Source organism: Monodelphis domestica, chromosome 3, assembly GCF_027887165.1.
Source record: "Monodelphis domestica isolate mMonDom1 chromosome 3, mMonDom1.pri, whole genome shotgun sequence".
In the NCBI taxonomy this organism is placed as follows: Eukaryota; Metazoa; Chordata; class Mammalia; order Didelphimorphia; family Didelphidae; genus Monodelphis; species Monodelphis domestica.
Window position 1 is genome coordinate 102,455,950 of NC_077229.1, and position 19,259 is coordinate 102,475,208.

General features: G+C 44.9%; 3 protein-coding genes across 12 annotated transcripts in view; 2 read left to right on the plus strand and 1 right to left on the minus strand.

The window, feature by feature from the left end:
- The window catches only part of HGH1 (HGH1 homolog), a 56,748-nt gene extending 54,675 nt beyond the window's left edge, over positions 1 to 2,073 (plus strand). For both annotated transcript variants that reach the window (XM_007488751.3, XM_007488752.3), the window contains one exon: positions 971 to 2,073. In XM_007488751.3, the coding sequence (XP_007488813.1) occupies positions 971 to 1,156 (186 nt within the window). In that variant the 3' untranslated portion in view covers positions 1,157 to 2,073. The remainder of the gene's footprint in view (positions 1 to 970) is intronic.
- On the minus strand, positions 1,877 to 11,022 carry LOC100018056 (testis-specific serine/threonine-protein kinase 5-like). Of its 2 annotated transcripts, none has more exons than XM_007488750.3 (8): positions 10,184 to 11,022; positions 8,234 to 8,341; positions 7,708 to 7,910; positions 5,977 to 6,032; positions 5,082 to 5,214; positions 4,225 to 4,340; positions 3,633 to 3,806; positions 1,877 to 2,164 (listed from the first exon to the last, which is right to left on the minus strand). In XM_007488750.3, the coding sequence occupies exons 1-8, from the start codon at positions 10,385 to 10,387 to the stop codon at positions 2,076 to 2,078; spliced, it is 1,083 nt and encodes a 360-aa protein (XP_007488812.1). In that variant the 5' UTR covers positions 10,388 to 11,022; the 3' UTR covers positions 1,877 to 2,075. The 2 variants fall into 2 exon arrangements, with proteins under 2 accessions (XP_007488812.1, XP_001371428.1); XM_001371391.4 differs by lacking the exon at positions 1,877 to 2,164 and adding an exon at positions 2,888 to 3,402.
- Positions 11,023 to 13,813: 2,791 nt separating this feature from the next.
- Positions 13,814 to 19,259, plus strand: part of MROH1 (maestro heat like repeat family member 1) — a 207,750-nt gene continuing 202,304 nt past the window's right edge. For 4 of the 8 annotated variants that reach the window (XM_016432035.2, XM_007488756.3, XM_007488754.3 and 1 more), the window contains exons 1-2: positions 13,819 to 13,960; positions 18,537 to 18,635. The gene's annotated coding sequence lies outside the window, so the exon portion shown is untranslated. Of the gene's footprint in view, positions 13,961 to 18,536; positions 18,636 to 19,259 lie in introns of all 8 variants that reach the window. The other 4 variants (XM_056820705.1, XM_056820706.1, XM_007488757.3 and 1 more) reach the window with 2 other exon arrangements.

Below are 19,259 nucleotides of genomic sequence, written 5' to 3' on the forward strand. Positions count from 1 at the left end.
CTTCTTTGTAAAATGCTCTGAAGAAGGAAATGGCAAACACTCCAGTATTTCTGCCAGGAAAACCTCAAATGGTGTCATGAACTGTACAATAGTAGAGATGGGGATGGGACCAAGAGCATAGAGAGAGGAGTTGATCGTATCAAGAAGGGCCACTTCATTGTCAAGAGACTTAAGGAAAGGAAGATAGAGTAGGGAAGAATACCAGTTGCTTTTGAAATGAAGAGAAAGGGAGAGGAAGCTTTTATGAAATGGTCTTAATTTTCTCAGTAAAGAGGCAAGGTCCTCTGCTGAGAGAGGAGGAAAAAGAGTTGTGGGAGGTTTGAGGAGGGAAGCAAAGGTTCAGAAGAACTTTTATAGGGAGAGAGGGGTTAGAGAGGAATCAAAGTACTGCCTTGCTACAGAGTGGACCCACCTGAGTTTAGATTAACTTTAATATATCATGTACCTATAAAGCATGTATCCATATGTGATACATGATTCACATATCAAATCAGCCATGTTGCATGACTTCCTCTGGTTCTATTCAGTGGCCCATGAATAAGAATGGATATGCCTGGTGGTAGGGGGGTCATGCAGGATTAAGGTTTGGCAAGAGATGAGTGGGAATGGGAAGTAGGGGGGGGACCAAGCCCCTAAAGTGCCTATGCCAGGAATGGAACTATCACTCTTTTACCTGGGGCTAAGAATCTCCTCTAAGCATAGTGACCTGTCTTGATCCTCATTATCTGGCCCCAAACCTCCCCAATAAAGGGGAGGCTCTCTTCTCTGTGACACCCCTTTGAATATTAGAAGACAGCTTTAATGCCTAGGCTTTTCTCTTGCCTTGACCCGTTTTTGTCCCCTCTACCTCTATGTTGCCAAGTCCTCCCTCCTTATATGCAGACCCAAGACTCTCAGCCCTATGATCTCGCCTATGTATTATGTATCTAGGCTCAAACCCATAAGATCCCCTTTCCCTGTGCCTGGGCAGGTGCTGATTGGGGATGAGCCAGAGGCAGGCATGGAAAACCTGCTAGAAGTGAGTGTCCCTCCAGATGTAGAGCAAAGGTTGCAGCAACTGGACCAGCAAGAGCAGCAGCAGCTTCAGCAGGAGCGAGAAGAGGCAACCCAGACTGCTAGCAGGGAAAGGAAGCTGGATGGCCTAGGCCCTAGCTGATGTCTTCTTCCCAGACTGGGACCCCTGACCCTCCCTATTTCTGCCATGGCTGCTGACCGAAGTGATCTTGTGACTGGTAGACACACTTGAGGTGCTCGATAAACCAGCCTTATTTTACTTTGGTCTTTCTTCAGCTGGGCAAGACCTGGACTGAAAGCCCCACTTCCCTACTACTACCACCTCCCTTCTTCAACTTGAAGATGAGAATCTGGTAAAGTAACTCCTGCCCCAAACTAGGGATTCAGAATGGACTGTGACCACTCTTGGGGTGCTTGTAGTTTGAGGAACTTGTAGTTGGGTGGGTGGTTAAGCATTTAGTCTCCCTGAATAAAGCTGTCCTAATGGGTCTTCAGGCACAAGATCATTTGCTAGACCCAACTCAGAGACATCCCGTTGTGCTTTTGAGAACTTGTAGTTGGTTAGTTTTTCCTTACCAGAAGCTAAAATCTGTCCCTTTCTACCTTCTCACTATGCTTAACTCTGTTCCCTCAATGTGGGTCAAGTCTTTTCTCTGCAACACCACTTTGAATATTGAAAGACAGCTATCATCGTTACAATCATTGTCTGCCCTCTCCCAACCTGGTTTCTTCCACTGTCCTGGTGAACCTCCCCTTCACAGATCTCAACTCATTAGTGTCCTTTGTAAAATGTCATGGTTCTCAAATTCTGAATATCAAGGGTGGTCAAGGATAGGAGAGGACAATAGGACCATCACCTCCCTAGTGTTGAACACTGTGCCTTTATCATTACAGCATTCCATGTCATATTGTTGATTTATATCTCCAAATCTTTAGTACACACTCAGTTGGCTTAGATCCATTCGTCTTCCACCTCCCTCCTCCCTCTTCTGTGTGGTTGATTTTTGAGCCCAAGTCTAGGAGTTTACATTTATTCCTATTAAATGTCATGTTGATTCAGTTCATTCTTCCAGCCTTTTCAAATCCCTTTCAGCCACATCATCATCATCATCATCTCTAAGTCCGATCGACATTGCTTCTATGACTTCATCTAGATCATTGGTTAAAAATGTAGAACATAAGACCAAGAATACGAGCTTTCCTACAGTGACCACAGTCCTATTAGTCACTGCTCTTGGTTTGGTTGTTCTGGTTTGAATCCCCCTAGCTCTACTATTGTCTACCTCCGTCTTGTCCATAACGATAATGTAAGAGATTGTAAGATGTTTTCCTAGAATCTGGGCATAATTCAGGGAGTTCCTGCAAGTATTGTGCAGTTTTAAGCTTTTAAGTACTGCTTTAGGAGATTAAAACTGCACAAAGATTTTTGGAACCCATTGTATTATGTCTTACGTTCCCCTGACTGATCAGTCCAGTAAGCCTATCAAAAATGGAAATAAGTCCTATAGAACCTTTTCTGGGTGATCCCATACTAGCTCTTGGTGCTCACTGCTTTTCCCTCTTAAGCGATTACAAAAAAAGGTGCTATCGGAGTTAGTAGGAGAAAATCACTTCTGAGAACTTTGTGGAAGGCTTCCTGGGTTGGGGTGCTGTTGTGGTTTCGGGAGGCAACCATCTAGGTTGCCCCTGATGTCCATTCCTGCTACTCTCTTATTCTCTGAGGGTTGCATTCAAGCTGAGCCTCTGTCTGATGGGTCTTCCCAGCTAATGGGGAGACTGCCTCTCCTTTCCCTCCTGTTCTCCCCCCAGTTCCTGGTCCAGGGCAAGGCACACAGAAGGCCATGTGCTGCTTCCCACCAGCCCTCCCCAGAGACATCTCCAGCAGCTCTGACAGAATAAATACTTTATCTGGCCCCTGTCCCCGCTCCCCTTCCCCAATCCAACCCCTTCCCTTCCCTCAGTTGACCAGGCGGTGCAGCGGGGCTTTCCGAATCACAGACATGGAGTAGAGGGACAGAATCTGCCGGGAAGTGTTGGGCCTGGCTAGGCTGCCCCCTGAAGGACCCCGAGGCCCCATTCCTCCCCATGTTGGCAAGTTCCCAGTCTTGTGGAAATTGGGCTTCAGGCTGGCCAGGATGCTAGGCCGACCTATTGATGTGGGGCGAGTGGGTGGGGATGCAGGGCCAGGACCTGGACCCAAAGACTGTGCCATCTGGGGAGCTGGCAGCTGGAGGAGGGAGCTGGGAGGCCGGAGCAGGGCTGGTGCTGATAGCTCGCTGGGTGGGGACTGCTCAGGATTGGCCTCAGAGGACCCCTCAAGCATCCTTATGGTTGTGGGGGTCAGGGTTCCTGCTTCCTGGTCCTGTGGCTCAGATCCCTCCAATTCCTCTATAACACAGAGTGGGAGTGAGGGGCCCCCTTGGGTGCCAGGATCAAGGTTAATGAGACGAGGGGCCCAGGAAACAAGGATTTGGTTTCTGGAAGGAGAAGCCCCATTAGATGTGGGGACATCTCAAAAGGTTCTGACTGGGATGGGAACTGCTATGGGAGGAGGGGATTACTTGGCAAAGGGGAATCCTAGCTCTGGGCTCAAGAAGTGGGGATGTGGGGAAAGTTACCTGATGCTAGCTCAGCCCTCTGGGCTTTCTCCTGTGTCCCTGGCGGAGTACTGAGCACATTGTGGAACAGGGCATGGGATGCAGGCAACATCCAGCAGTGGGAGGCCACCTGCTGCAGGCCCAACCGGGCTCTCGGCCGCAGCTGGAGCAGACCCTGGATCAGGTCCTGGCACTCTGGGTGGGGTTGGAGGTGGAATGTGGACCAGAGAATTATGGGGTGAGGATGTCACACCTCTGGCAGGAATTTGCTCCCTTTGCTCCCTGGCCTCTGTACCCCTACATCGCCATCATCACTGTGACTGGGTGAGGAGTTGGAATTCCCCTCGTGTTCATTTCTGTGGGTCACTTCCTGCTCCCAGCCCCCCCCCCCCAATATAACCTGGGTAGATTAGGAGGTCAGGATTTGAAGAAGGGATGTTAAAGATTTATCTAATCCAGGGCCCTTACTTTACTGAGGAGGAAGGGGAAAAAGGTCCTGAAAAGGGGAGTGACTTGTCCCAAGTCACATAGCTACCAAGTGGCAGAGGGTAGGACTGGAACCTAGGTCCTCTAACTGAATCCATTAAGGCCTTCCTCCCCAGGCCCGAGTTACCTTGGGACAGGCTAGGCCGGAAGGCCAGGCTCTGGCGCATGAGATGCAGCATTTTATGTGGTTGTCTCTCCTTGAAGGGCAGCTTCCCTGTCACCATGGCATAGAGGATCACACCACTGCACAAGGAACAAACCTGCCATCACCATCATCCCCGGCCCCTTATTTTTACAAAGAGCTTTCCTTGAAACCACCTTGTGAGGTAGGTAGCCCAAGCAGTATTGCCTCTATTTTACAGAGAGGAAAAGAGACTGAGGAAAGCCAAGAGGACTGATATGAGCAAACAATGAGGGCCTGGAGAAGCCCCGGGGGTGCGAGGCTCTCTACCTCCACATACACTTTGGCCTTAATGATTTACAAAGGGTTTCTCACATGGTGACAGGTCTGGCAGCTAGGATTTTACAGAGGAGATGAGCCCAGTCACTTGCCCAAGGTCACAGCACATGGGTCGGCCAGAATTTGAACCCAGAGTGTCTGAGTGGATCAGATGACATCTAAGAATCATTCCATTCAATTGTGGTCCTATATTTGTTTTTTGTTTTTTTCTACTTCATGTCCCCCATCTCAGCTCCCTCAGTCCTACTAGGACCGCTTTCTTGCCTCTTCTTGGGGCTCACTTGGTAGCCATGCCCCAGAAGTTGTTCTGTTCTTGTCAGTGGTCTTGGCCCCTACCCTATTCCCACTGTGCTCACAGCCCTGTTGTCTCGTCTTTTCTCCCTGGGGCTCACTTTCCTGCACTCTTGATTTGGGATTTGCTCCTCTGCTCCCTGTCTATTTCTCAGGCTTTCCTGTGTCCGTGAGACTTGTTCCCCTGTTTCCTGCTCTCCTCCCTTGGGGCCCCCCTCTGCTGGGTCACTCACAGGCTCCATAGGTCAGCCTGTTCCCCATTATACTTCTTGCTCATGAGGATCTCAGGAGCTGTGTAGGCCACAGAGCCACAGAATGTGCTCAATAGAGAATTCTTCACCGCAGTCCGGTTGGCAAAGCCAAAGTCTGAGGGGGCAGAGTAGAGGTTGGGGTAGAGGGGGTGGGGACAGAGGTAAAGGGGAAGCAGAGATGGGGCAGGGAAGAGGCTTTGGGGAAGGTCATTCTGAAAGATGAGGACAGCTCGGGATGATTAGAGGCAGAAGAGAGGACCTGGAGGCTGAGGAAGGGATGCTTCTAGGGGAGATCAATCATCCTTGACGTTTTCCCACAATATTTGTCCATATCCGAGGTTCCTAACTTTTTGTGTTCAAGGCCCCTTTGGTAGTCTGGGGAAGCCCAGGCACCCCTTTTCTGAGTGTTTTGGAATTCATAAAATACAAAGGAAACCAATGATACTGAAGTTGTTTTCAAAATATTTTAAAAATCAAGTCCACAGACCTCAGGTCTATGCTAAGGTGAAACTAAGTAAATATCAACATGATCACTAATGGTACTTTGAGACCCCAGAATTTTAACCTCTATCAGAGAGAGTGCCTCAGGATCTCAACCTGAACAGATCCTCTCCCAAGGCCATCTTATATTCAACCCATACTGGAATGGCAATTCCTTCCTTGACAACGCCCAGAAGTGAGTAACCTCCGGAGAGTGCCCTTTCCCCTTAGGGTCAGCTCTACTTGAAGTTCCTGCTTTGTATTGTGACAAATTCCAAAGGGGAAAATCTGTCTCCAAAGCGGGGAGGTGATTCTGGCATAGTCATAGAAGAGCTGGGATGGGGTGAGGGAGGTGACTTAGTCTTTAGGAAAGGCTGGGGCAGGAGGAGGGCCTTACCAGTCAGCTTCACAAACCCTCGATCATCCAGCAGGATGTTCTCACACTTTAGATCCCTGTCAGGGAAGAGGAAAGGAGATGGAGGCCAGAAAAAGGCCAGCATTTGGGTCTGGCTGGGAGTCAGAGGCCTAGTACCAAGTGTCAGATCTGATGGAGGAAAGAGTGGTGTTTGGGCAGCTAGGTTGTACAGGGGATAGAGTACTAGGCCTGGAGTCAGGAAGGACGATTCCTCATCTCGAGTTCAAATCTGGCCTCAGACACTTATTAGCTTTGTGACCCGGGGCAAGTCACTCAACCTCATTTATCTCAAGTTTCCTCATCTGTAAAATGGGCTGGAGAAGGAAATGAATGTCAAACTACTCTGGTATCTTTGCCAAGAAGACCCCAAACGGGGTCCTGAAGAGCTGAACAGGACTGGAACAATAATAGAGAGTGGTAATGGGGCTGGGGCGAAGAATGGGGCAGAACCATTGGGTCAGATTCTCCCCCTTGTACTCTCTGGTCTATCCCCTGACTTCTCCTCTGGGGACTTGGTCCTACCAATTCTTTCTTCTCTCTCATCTTCAGTCTCTTGCTAAAGATTTCCTCCTTCCCCAAAACATACAATTGCCAGTGTAATCTCCATAGGCACAGCCCACGATAGCCCCCCAAGCTTCCATCACGCTCTATTGCCTCCGTCTTTGAGGGTTGAATGACGTTAATGTTTGTGACAAGCTCAGCATGTAGCAGGTGCTGTTCTGTGTGACAGGCACTTAAGTGCTTTGCAATGATCACTTTTGAGCTTTTCAACAATACCAGGAAGATGTTATTATCTCCATTTTATAGTTGAGGAAAGGTTAAGGGACTCCTAGTATCATGCAGCTGGCAAGTGTCTGAAATGGGGTTTGAACTCATCTTTCTTCCCTCCTCCCATTTAAAGCCTTCCGCAATCTTGTTCTTAGCTCATCTTTTCATCATATTTTGTAACTTCCCTTATCATCTATGATCCAGCCACAGTAAGGCTGTTTCTCAAGCTTGCCATCCCATCAGACATCTTCATGCATTCAAATGGGGTATCTCTATGCCACTTCAGCTCCACCTTTCATCAGGGTCCATCTCAGATACCAACCTCCTCCATGAAGCCTTCCCTGGTTCCCCCTATACCCACTCATATTCATTTGTGCTCTTCAAACCCTTCATATTTACTGATTAACTGTATACATGGAGGGCTCCCACCCCATGAGACTGTAAGATCACAGAGATTATTTTGTTTTGGTCTGAATTCTCAACACTTAGCATAGTGTCTGGCATGGAGGTAAGCTTTTTTTTTTTTTAACTCTTACCTTCCATCTTAGAATCAGTTCTATGTTTTGGTTCCAAGGCAGAAGAGCAGTAAAGCCTAGACGTTGAGAGGTTAAGTGACTTGCCCAGGGTCACACATCTAGGGCATGTCTGAGGCTAGATTAGAATCCAGGACCTCCTGCCTCTGGCTCTCTATCCACTGAGCCACCTATCTGCCTCTGACAGGTCTGTGAACCTGAACCTGAGGGTTGTGGCAGACTGGTGTTAAGGGAAAGGCTAGACTGGGGCACAGTAAGGTCCACATGGGAGATGAGCGTGATCCTAAAGCTAGGGATGAACTGAAGGAGGGCACAGCAGTCTGTGCTCAGAAGTTTGGGGGCCGCCTCTGAAGTCCAGGTCAGAGTATGGAGCCTCGGGCCAAGCCTGTGTCTCTGAGGCCCCCTCCCTCACCGGTGGACGATGCCCACGTTGTGGCAGTGAGCCACAGCGCTGACAAGCTGTCGGAAGAGCCTCCTGGCCTCTTCCTCCTCCAGCCCCGGGCAGCATCGACGATCAGAGGTGGCGTTGATGTGCTCCAGCAGGTCTCCACGGGATGCGAGCTCCAGAACAAGATATGAGCGCTGGCTGTTCCGGTATGTCTCATAAAGCTGAATCTGTTCCTCAGGGGAAACCCATCCTCCTTAGGCCTCGCCTTGGGTACCCCCCCTTCTAGGAGGCAAGGCTTAATGTGGGCCAGACAAAGGAACTGAGGGGGACCAGCCCAAGCTTCAAGTGCCAGACCGAGGAGGTCGGGTGCCTGTCCATGGGGGATTGAGGAGAGGAAGTGGCGGACTGGGTCCGAGCAGGGAACCTTAGGGGCTATGGTGGGGAAGTGGGAGCTTCCCAAAAGCTGGACCCCGAGGAGATGGGAAATCGGGGGACGAGAGATCCCAGTGCTCCCTCCTCCTCCCCTCCCTGTGTCCCATCCTCAGCTCACCACATTGAGATGCTTGTAAGTGGCATTGAGTGAGTATATCTCTCGGGGAAGGAATTTCCTGGAGTATTCCAAGGGGGCTTCGGCAGTAGATATTATCTTAATGGCCACCTGTTGGGGGGCAGGGTTGTAAGAAAGGAAAATGTATAGAAAAGGCCTCCCAAGACCACCAAATTGGGTCTTCCCTGACCTCCTGAGATCAGCAAGCTCTCAGGGAAGGGATGGTATCCCCCAACAATCAGCCCCTTTTGATAATTAGGATGTTAGTTATATGCCATGCAATGCCCAAGCCCAGAGTAAGTGGTGAATAAATGCTTGCTGACCGACTGACTGACATGAGGGAGAGACAGAACCTGCCCTTGTGGAACCCTATAATTTCCATTCTCTTCCTAGTTTGCTTTCAGGACCTACCCAGGACTGGTGAAACCCTCTTTCTTATTGACAGGCCTCAGATATTTGAAGATGGCGGTTTTGGCCCCTACAGCCTTCTCTTCCATGTTAAACTTTGGCCATAGGATTTAGACCTCTCATTTTACTTTACTCATTTTAGCCCCTCATTTTACAGATACAGAAAAAAGAGGCCTTATGGGGGAAGAAGAGAGTTGCCCAAAGAACCAATATCAAAGCCAGAATTTAAATGTAGTTCTTATCACCCCAAGTCCAGGGTTCTTTCCACTCTACCTTCCTACTTTTCTCCTCCTAGGCAAATAGATGATGCGGTGGATAGAGTAAGTACTGTGATCAGAATCAGGGAGGCTTGAGTTCAAATCCAGCCTCAGACACTTGATAGCTCTGTGACCCTGGGCAAATCAATTTATCTCCATGTGCCTCATCTATAAAATGGGGATAATAGCATCTACTTCGCAGAGATGTTATGAGGAAAAAATGAGATCACATTTATAAAGTGCTTTATAAACCTTAAAACACTCTGAATACCAGCTATCACTTGTTTTGTCTAATTTCTTCTTCCATCTGGAAAACCCTTCATATATTTCAAGACAGTTGGTGTGTTCCTCATTTCCCCTTCTCTTCAGATATATATATGGAATATATATAAAACAAATCACTCTAGTTCCTTCAGCTAATCCACATAGGGCATAGTTTCCAGTCCTCCCGCCATCTTGATCACTCAGTTCTGAAAGCTGACTGGCTTCTTGATGTCCTTTGTATAATGTGGTCTCCAGAGCCAGGCACGATGCTTCAGATGGGACCTGACCTCTCTTTGGATAGCTTAGCTCTCAAGGCTAAATGTCCTGTCTTATTGTCATCTGTTAGCCCAGTTCTAGGCACCCAGAGGAAAAAAATGGCTAAATGGACTTGAGTACGATGTAGGGAGGGCAGTTAGGTGGCACTGTGGATATAGTGCTCGGCCTGGAGCCAGGAAGACTTACCTTCCTGAGTTCAAATCTGGGCTTGGCCACTTATTAGCTGTGTGATCCTGGGCAAGTCACTTAACCCTGTTTGCCTCAGTTTCCTCATCTGTAAAATGAGCTGGAGAAGGAAAAGGCAAACCACTCCAGTATCTTTGCCAAGAAAACCTAAATGGGGTCATGAAGAGTTGGACCAGACTGAAAATGAGAGAACAACAAGAATATAGGGAAATGATGGCTGCTTCAAGCATTTGAAGGTCTGCCCTACAGAGGAGGGATTAGATTGGTTCTATTTGGTCCAAGAAGGAAACAAAATAGGAGAGATGACTAGGCAAAAACTGTGGAGAGGTAGACCAGCCTGATGGAAGAGAAAAAGGGGTCACTTAAGTAGTCGGCAGGACCCCCTTGGAGGTCTACAAGTAGAAGCTGGATGAAAGCAATGAAGGGTATTCCTGCTCAATTTGAATTAGCTGGCCTCAGAGGCCTCTTCCTGTTCTTGAGATTGGGGGAAATCCCCAAGCCCAGGCGGGGCTGTGCCCTGTCCCCTCTCCCATCCCACCCTCTCTGTTCCCCGGCCACTCACCATAGTATGGCGTTTGGCCCGCAGGTCAGAGGACAGCTTATAGTTTTGGCGCATTCTCTCATGAGTGGCATAGCCCAGGTAGACTTTGGAGAAGGCTCCTGAACCGATCTTCTTAGAGGAGAGCAAATAGCCATTGTCTCTGCACTCCCGCACCTGATCCATGAACGCCCGCCGGTTCGAATCCCGCTTACTGCTACTCTTCATGTCGTTGCTGGAGCCAGTCCAGGGGAGGTGTGGCAGCTAGCAAGCTCACCTGGTCATAGAGAGAAACAGGGGGCTGGGCAGCGGGACCTCCCACAGACAGACTGGGGTTAGGGCCAGAGCATATGCAGGAGGCTCGGGTGAAGGGGCAGGGGCTGCCCCGGGCTCCCCACTGGGCTCAGGGGCAAGGACTAGGCATTTGCAAGGACTGAGTTCTCTGGTTGGGAAGGACGTGCTACTGCGGGGTTGGAGAAGGTATGGCGCATTCTAGAATGAAAGTTCACTTGGGAGTTCTGGAACCCGGGCCTGCATTGTCCTCTCCCGGCTGCTCCCCTCCCCCCCGCCCTGCCCCTAGGTGTGACCCGGCCACTAGGCATCACAGTCCCAGAGGCGGAAAGGGCTTCATTGGGAAGAGCTTCCCCTGACTGCCTGGGCTTGAAGACCTCCAAAGATGAGGAACTTACTCCCCTTTGGGGCTGGCAATTTCAATTTTGGACAGCTCTCATGATCAAGAGGCATTTCCTGTATGGAACCTCTCTTCTCCCTTCCGTCAATTCAGTCAATCAACAAGCATTTATTAGGCATCTATCATGGGCCGGTCTCAAATGCTAGCCACTGGTAAGACAAAGACAAAAATGAAAAAAGTTATACTTCCATCGGGGACACAGCAAGTACAGAGCATAGATGTAGAGCTGGAAGGAATCTTAGAGGCCAAAGAGTCCAACTCCTTCATTTTACAGATGAAGAAACTGAGGCATGGAGCAGTTAAGTGACTTGCCCTGGCTCACACAGTTAATAAATGTTTGAAGTGGGATTTGATATGTATATATTTTGTATATATGTATTTTAACTTCTTTATATTCTGTATGGACAGTTAGTGGTACAATAGATAAGGTGCTGGGCCTGGAGTCAGGAAGACGTATCTTCCTGACTTCAAATCTAGCCTTAGATTCTAGCTGTGTGACTCTGGGCAAGTCGTTTAACCCTGTTTGCCTCAGTTCCTCATCTCTAAAATGAGCTGGAGGAGGAGAGGGAAAGCCACTCCAATATCTGTCCCCCAAGCACCCCAAACTCCAATAGGGTCATGAGAAATCAGACATGCCTGAAAAATGATTCAATGACAACAAAATATATTTCGTATATGCCCTAGCATTTTAAAACAAATACAAGACGTCCATACACATATAATTATATGTAGAATAAATATGAAGAGAACAAAGAAAAGATAGAGTCAGAGGAACTGCACTAGAAGTTAGGAAGATCAGGAGGGCCTTTGTGTAGAAGATGGTAGGAATCTATTCCTTTTTTCACATGAAAACAATTATCATGCACCTTCTCTCTTAACCCTCCTTCCTCAAAATCTTGTGTTTCCTGGGGCAGTTAGGTAGTACAGTGGATAGAGAGCTGGGCTTTGGATTCTGAGTGACTCTGGACAATTCATTTAACCCCAATTGCCTAGCCCTTACTGCTGTTCTGCCTTAAAATCGAAACTAAGACAGAAGATAATGGTTTAAAAGAAAAAAAAAGGCTTGTGTTTCCTTCTCTAGTATAAACCTACCCAATTCTTCAGAATTAAGGATAGGATTAGAAATATACCAGAATGAATTAGTCCTAATAACAGCTTCCAGTCTCCTCACCAATATGTCACAAGATCATTGGGAAAAGAGCTTGAAGCAAGTATGGAAGCACCTGGTCCAACCTTTTCCTACTTATGGATGAGACAACCAATGGTCAGAGAGGTTGCCCACGAATAATAAATCTACTATATTCAACAGCTTTGATTTGAACATGGGTCTTCTGACTCCAGGTGTATTCTTTCTAATGCTCCATGGTCCCTTTCTGTGTCAAAGACCTTCCTAAAATGTGTTGTCCAGAATTGAATGCCATACTTAAGATGTGGTCTGATCAGCTGATGTGCTAGTACTTAAAAAAAAAAAAATCTTAATTCCTAACCTTTAAAATTCCTTTTCTGAACACCAAATGAAATGAGTCTTTCATAAATAATAATAGGAGAAAAGGAGAGAATTGTGCATGAAATTATGTGAGTTTCTATTATGTAAGGCTTGCTTTTCTTTTTAAGCATAAAATAAATACAATGTGTAACTTTCAAAGCTGTCCTGTTGTCTGTGATTCCCTCTGGCTGTCTTTCTGGTCTGTTCTGAGTTCCATTCATTCTCTCTCTTTTAGGGGGAGACTCTGGCCCTCTCTCACCTAGCTGAGGCATCTAGATGGTGCAGTTGCAGGTGCTGAACCTGGAATGGAGGACCTGAGTACAAATCTAGCCACAGACACTTATTAGTTGCATGACTTTGGGCAGGACACAACTTTTATTTGCTTCAAGTTCCTTAATTGTAAAATGTGTATAATAACAGGATTGTTGTAAAAATCAAATGATGTTTGGCATATAGTAGGCAGTATATAATTGTAAATGCTTATTCCCTCCCCTTTAACGTTTTTTTTAAACCCTTATGTCTTAGAATCAATACGAACTATTGGTTCCAAGTCAGAAGAGTGATAAGACCTAGGCATGGGTGTTAAATAAGTTGCCCAGGGCCACACAACTAGGAAGTATCCAGATTTAAACCTAGGACCTACTGTGTCCACACCTGGCTCTCTATTCACTGAGCTACCTAGATGCCACCAACATTTTATTTTAAAGAAAAGCAAAGCCATTACAATAAATATGCACAACAAAGCAAAACAAATTTCTATATTGGTCGCACCCAAAAATGTATATATTATTCTGCATCTTGAGTCCTTCACCTCTCTCTCAGGAGGTAGAAAGCATGGTTCACCACTGATATCCTAGAATATATCAACCAAAGTAAGTCACTTCATTGATTAGTTTTCTTAAGTCTTTCACAGTTTTTTTTTCCTTTACTATGTTGATATTGTTGTATAAAGTCTTATCCTGATTCTGCTCACTTCACTATTTTGATGCATTCAAGTCTTTCCAGTCCTTTATCATACAATATTCTATTACATTTGTATACCATAATTTGCTCTGCCAATGCCTAGTTTATGGACATCCAGTTAGTTTCCATTTCTTTATCACCATAAAAAGAGTTGTGTAAAGATTAAATTTAACTCTCCCCTGATTGTGAAAATGAAATTAATTAACTCTCCCCTGATTGTAAAGATTAAATTGTAACCCCTGCCTATTTTTAGATTTTAATCACCAAAAGTATAAACACCCTACTTAAAAGTTAAGTATAGAGATCTGCCCATTTTTAGATCTAATCACCCAAAGTGTAAACATCCCACTTAATCATTAAGTGGGAGGTCTGTGACCTGTGTCACAGTGGTTGTGGGTGACAAATCAGAATCGACTGACTGCCTCCTGGGCTGTCCTAAAGCAGTATTTCAACTGAGATTGGTAGATATAGAAGTAGGGGAGGGCACAGGAAGTGATGCAAGAGAAAGTGTCTTTAAAGGGGAGTTACAACTTCCTGAATGGAGTTCTACTGGCAGTTCTTCATTCTTTGAAGTGGAGGCTGGTGAAGAATGTGCTGACTGGACCTGAGACCCTGTTTCCTGGTGAAGCAGTTCTAAAATCTCTTCCTTTGAACTGACGTGGTGAGTGAAAAGCTGACTCTTTTTTTTTCCCATTTGAATTCATTTATTTAGTCAGCTTAGAACATTATTCCTTGGTTACAATAATCACATTATTTCCCTCCCTCCCCTCCCCCCACTTTCCTGCAACCAACGCGCAATTTCATTGGGTATTACTTGTATCCTTGATCAGAACCTATTTACATGTTGTTGTTTGCACTAGGATGTTCATTCAGAGTCTACATCCCCAACCATATCCCTTCGACCCATGTATTCAAGCAGTTGTTTTTCTTGGGTGTTTTTACTCCCACTGTGTTTCCTCTGGATGTGGATAGTGGTTTTTCTCGTAGATCTCTCCAAGTTATTCAGGATCACTGCATTGCCACTAATGGAGAAGTCCATTACATTCAATTGTGCCACAGTGTATCATTCTCTGTGTACAATGTTTTCCTGGTTCTGCTCCTCTCACTCTGCATCAATTCCTGGAGGTTGTTCCAATAAAGCTGACTCTTAACTGCTAGATTTTCTGAGAAAATTAGATTCAGGAGAGACTTACCTCTTGAGAGAGATTTCCCCAGGCACTCAGCTTTGTAGAGGCCTAAGGACTAACTCTCCCTTCCCAGGAGTAAATAACTTAGTGCTTAAACTAGATATCTTACCTTATCCTCTCTCTGATTTTCTTACTTCACTCTTTCTACATTTTGTAAATAAATTGTAAATAAATCTCTTTGGAATTAATATAAATTCCTGGCAACCACATTCTTAAATAATCCAGTCCAACCCTTTTAAAAATAACCCCTTTTCCCCCTTACAGTTGTCTTAAGTATTTTTGTACATATGGGTCCTTTTCTTCTTTCTTTGATCTCTTTGGAGTCTAAGTCTAGTAATTCTATCACTGGATCAGAGGATATTCCCAATATGGTGACTCTGGGAGCCTGGTTCAAAATTGCTTTCCAGAATGGCCCAACTTATTCCTAGCTCTAGTACTGTGTCAACACGCCTATTTTCCCAAAGCCTCTAAATTATTTGTCATCAGTTTAAACTGATGACTATGAGGTAGAACCTCAATGTTACTTTTAATTTGCAAACAAATCTATTATTTAGTCTATTTTTTCAAGTGTTTATTAATGATTTGAGTTTCTTTCTTTGGAAAGTGACTGTTCTGCCCTATTGCCATTTCTCTATTGGGGAAATTATTTTTATTTATTAGAACCTGTTCGGGTTTTTTTCAATGTGGCTGCCATTCTTCACTGTTATCTCATTTTTGAACTTGTAATTCTTGGGGACTCCCAGATCTTTTGCACACAAACCAGCATCTGTTTATGTATGCCTTCCTGCTTTGTACTTTTAAAGATGATTTTTTTCAACTGAAGGAAAGGTCTTTACAGAATCACCAAATCCCTAACTATTGGAATTGGAAGGAGTGTCAGCTAGCTAACCAATCCAGCATTTATCCTGGCTCATCATTAAGAATATTTTCACCTAAGACAAAAACAGGGTTGGCGAGAGAGATTGTGTTCACTTGATTAGTGAGTGACTGAGATTTAACCCACGTCTTCTGACTACATCTAATGGTCTTGCCCATATGGTTCATTCTAAAACATTTCATCTTTTTGCAGATATGGAAACTGGCTCAAAGAGGTAGCTTGCCCAGGGTCCCATAGCAAATGGCAGAGCAAGGAAGATACAGCTTTTTTAAAGTATTTGAACAGCTATTGGGTAAAGAAGGGATTTGCCTTGTTTTTCTTGGCCACAGCCTACCTTTCCAGCATTGCTCTAGTCTCTTTATTGTCACTCATGCTCTTGCAACCTAGAATGTCTTTTTCCCTTTTCTATGCCTTCCCTTTCCAATATTCTAGCTCCTTCCCTGAAAACCAGGGTTCCTGATTTGTGAGAATTCCCCACATATAGCCCAATATAGACCTATCAAGCTGCCATCTGATTATGTTAACTTTACTGTGGGTCCTGTACCCCTCTTTTCCACTTCTAACTCTGGAAACAGTAATCAAATCAACACTACCATTCTTGGAGACCACATGTCAATCAATTGCCCAATTGTTCCACTGAATATTCCATTGATTTTCCAGACCAAAATACCCCTCCCTGGCTCCTATATGTTTGTCTTCCAGAATTAAAATGTAAGCTTCTTGGGGGCAGCTGGGTGGCTCAGTGGATTGAGAGCCAGGCCTAGAGACGGGAGGTCCTAGGTTCAAATCTGGCCTCAGATACTTCCCAGCTGTGTGACCCTGGGCAAGTCACTTGACCCCCATTGCCTAGCCCTTACCACTCTTCTGCCTTGGAGCCAATACACAGTATTGACCCCAAGACAGAAGGTAAGGGTTTAAAAAAAAAAAGTAAGCTTCTTGAGGGCAGGGATCATCTTGATTTTTGTATTTGCATTCTCTGTAAAGTGCCTGAAATATAAAACATGCTAAATAAATGCTCATCCCTCCCTGCTTTCCTTTCTTTCTCCCTTTCCTTCTTCCTCTATTTTCTTTCTGCCTTCTTTTATGCCTTAATTCCTTTCTGCCTTCTTACCAAATCTTCAACTGTGCATAGTAATAGTTGGCATTTACATGGTGCTTTAAGGTTCCAAAGCACTTTCTCAACTGAGCCTCCAAGAAATAAAGTGACTGTCAGTGGTTGTATAGCTAGTGAGTGTCCAGGGCAGAATTCAAACCCAGGTTTTCCTAAATCCAAGTCCAGCCCTCCATTCAACATCTTATGCTGCCTTTCAAGACCTCTTTCAGGTCCTAACTCAACCATGAAATTTTTGCTGTCTCTCCAAGATACAGAAAAGTTTCTTTTCCCTGACAGAACATTTGTAGCAAGTTCTGTCTGTGTCACTAATACATATTCTCTTGTTATTTTTTATGGACACATTTCTTTTGTGTCAGCCCCTGAAGGACTTTATGCTTCTTTCTGTTCCTTACACCATGTGTAGAGAGTGTTCTTGTGTTGGATAATTTTGGGATTTGGGGATTTCAAGGCTTTGGGGACTCAGTGGAATTTCCTTTTCAACATAATCCCTCCCAAACTGTTTCAGCTCTTCATGCTAACTTATCTTTCCTTGTATTTTTCGAATTTCTAAATGCCCCAAAGAGATGAATGTGTGGAGGGAGGGACTTCAGGGAAATAATGTCAAGGAAAGGTGTCTGAAGTCCTTGTCCTAGTTGCCCTCTCAGGGAAGGACTTCTCTCTTGGACTTGAAAGGAAAGATGAGGGAATTTCCTGGATTCAACCCATACAAGTATTGTACAAGCAGATTTGCCTGGGTGATGGCCAAGAGTTGACTGCAGTTCCTTTAGGAATAGTGAAACAGTGTAACCTGGAGCACGGTGATGGTCCTCCCCAAACACCCCTTCACTTGTGACCCTGAAAATCTTGAATGCTTGATAATACTCGTCCACAAAAAAAAAAAAAAGACCCATTATGAGACAAAGTGAATCAGGATTCTGAAGAAAGGGTGGAGGGAGGGAGTTAAAAATTCAAACTGGGAAGCTGGCTCCCTAATGCTGGGGCTCAAATGCTGCTCTTTTTTTAAAATCTATAGACACAGAATGTGTTAATTATGCATCGAAGGAAGATAATATGTGAATTGTCCAATTGGTTTTCTTTATTTGAACCACTAGCTCAATCTAGTAAGTTACTTTTTCTGACTAATAAATATCTCCGAAGAATCTGCTATATCCCTGTTAGTCACCAGACAGACCTCAAACTAAAAACAGACAAACAAACAAACAAGTTGTCCTCCACCTCCAAGCTCACCTGGAGCAGGAGTGCTAAGCAACTTTGATTAATAGCTTCACTGGCTAGTGTAAAGTTAACCTAGGGGATGAAGTGAAATCTTACTCAAAATATTAAATTATAAAATCTGTTGTCCATATCTAGCTTAGAGCACCCACTATGTAAATATATTTCCTCCCTCTCAGTTCATTTCCCTTTATATTCATAGGTTTAGAGAGCATGCTACGGATCACATTGTTTATTAGTATTTAGAATAAAATTTAAATAGAAACTAAGGGGGCAGCTGAGTGACTCAGAAGATTGAGAGCCAGGCCTGGAGATGGGAGGTCCTGGGTTTAAATCTGGCCTCAAACACTTCCTAGCTGTGTGACCCTGGGCAAGTCACTTGACCCCCATTACCTAGCCCTTATCACTCTTCTGCCTTGGAACCAATACACAGTATTGATTCCAAGATGGAAGGTAAGGGTTTAAAAAAAAAAAAGAAAGAAACTAAACCAGATATACCTAGATGGAGGTATTTGCCTCTAAGCATCTTCTAGCCCTTCTTTCCATTGACCCCTCAGCTTTTTAGGTGTAGTTTGAAAGAATATTGACCTGTATATGTATAATATACCTGTATATTCCTTGTGGAAAAGGAACAAGGTAGAAGGGGTATGCATTCCCTGCCTTACACTCATGGACTAAAATAGAAAAGTAGGAAAGGTGGTGTTTCTCCTAGCTCATCTACCTGAAGGTACACATCATGGTAGCTGTTGAACCTTGGCTGTCTAGAGAGAGAGCTGTGTAGTAGGAGTATTATCCTAAAACCAATTATTAGATCAATTATCAGCATCTCATTTGGTTCTAATTTCAGACCCAAACTGTTTGTCCCGAGTCAGATCCAGCCCATAGCATGCTATGATTCCAGTCTTTCTGGAAAGAATTAGCCTGACTGCTCCAGGATCCCCTTTGGGTAAGTCATGATGCCTTCTCTCAGTCTGTCACCTACACTGGAGGATGTTCTCACTCTAAGCTTAGAGGAAGAGAATCATGAAAGAGATAGTGAGAAAAAAGGGGGAAAGAACATAAAATAATAACAATAAAAGATGTAGCATGGAGGTATTTATCTCTTTATCCTCTTGTGACTTGCTATCCCTGAGTGAACTTGGGGCAGGACAGCTCCTTTTCCATCCTAGGGAGAATCAAGGCAGCCTCATTTCTGATGGCATGTTTCTGCTCTCTCTAGGCCAGGATCATCAGAATTTGTTCTATTTCTCAATCTCTATCTCTGTCAAATTAAGTCAACAAGCATTTATTTTTGTTGCTGTCCAGTCGTTTTTCAGTTGCATCTGATTCTTTGTGATGCCATTTGGAGTTTTCTTGGCAAAGATACTATAAGGAATTAAATTCAGGGTTTGACTAAATATATGAGAATTCTAAATTAATCTTGTGGTCTCTGATTTAAAATATTATAGCTCAAGTCAAAATGACTTTTAATAGTTTTTATTTACAGAGGTGGAAAGAGTGAAAGTAGAAAAATGTAAAAAGAGGGTAGAGAAGATATCTAGCCTATCACACTAAATATTGCTCCGGTACT

What these genes read in the sequence shown, in the direction of transcription:
- LOC100018056 (XM_001371391.4), bottom strand. Translation starts at nt 10,387, where the DNA reads ATGAAGAGTAGCAGTAAGCGGGATTCGAACCGGCGGGCGTTCATGGAT. An exon ending in AACGTGGGCATCGTCCACCG is followed by an intron (nt 6,033 to 7,707) that starts GTGAGGGAGGGG and finishes CTTCCCTGACAG; the next exon opens with GGATCTAAAGTGTGAGAACA. An exon ending in GAGGGCTGAGCTAGCATCAG is followed by an intron (nt 3,403 to 3,632) that starts GTAACTTTCCCC and finishes TCTGTGTTATAG; the next exon opens with AGGAATTGGAGGGATCTGAG.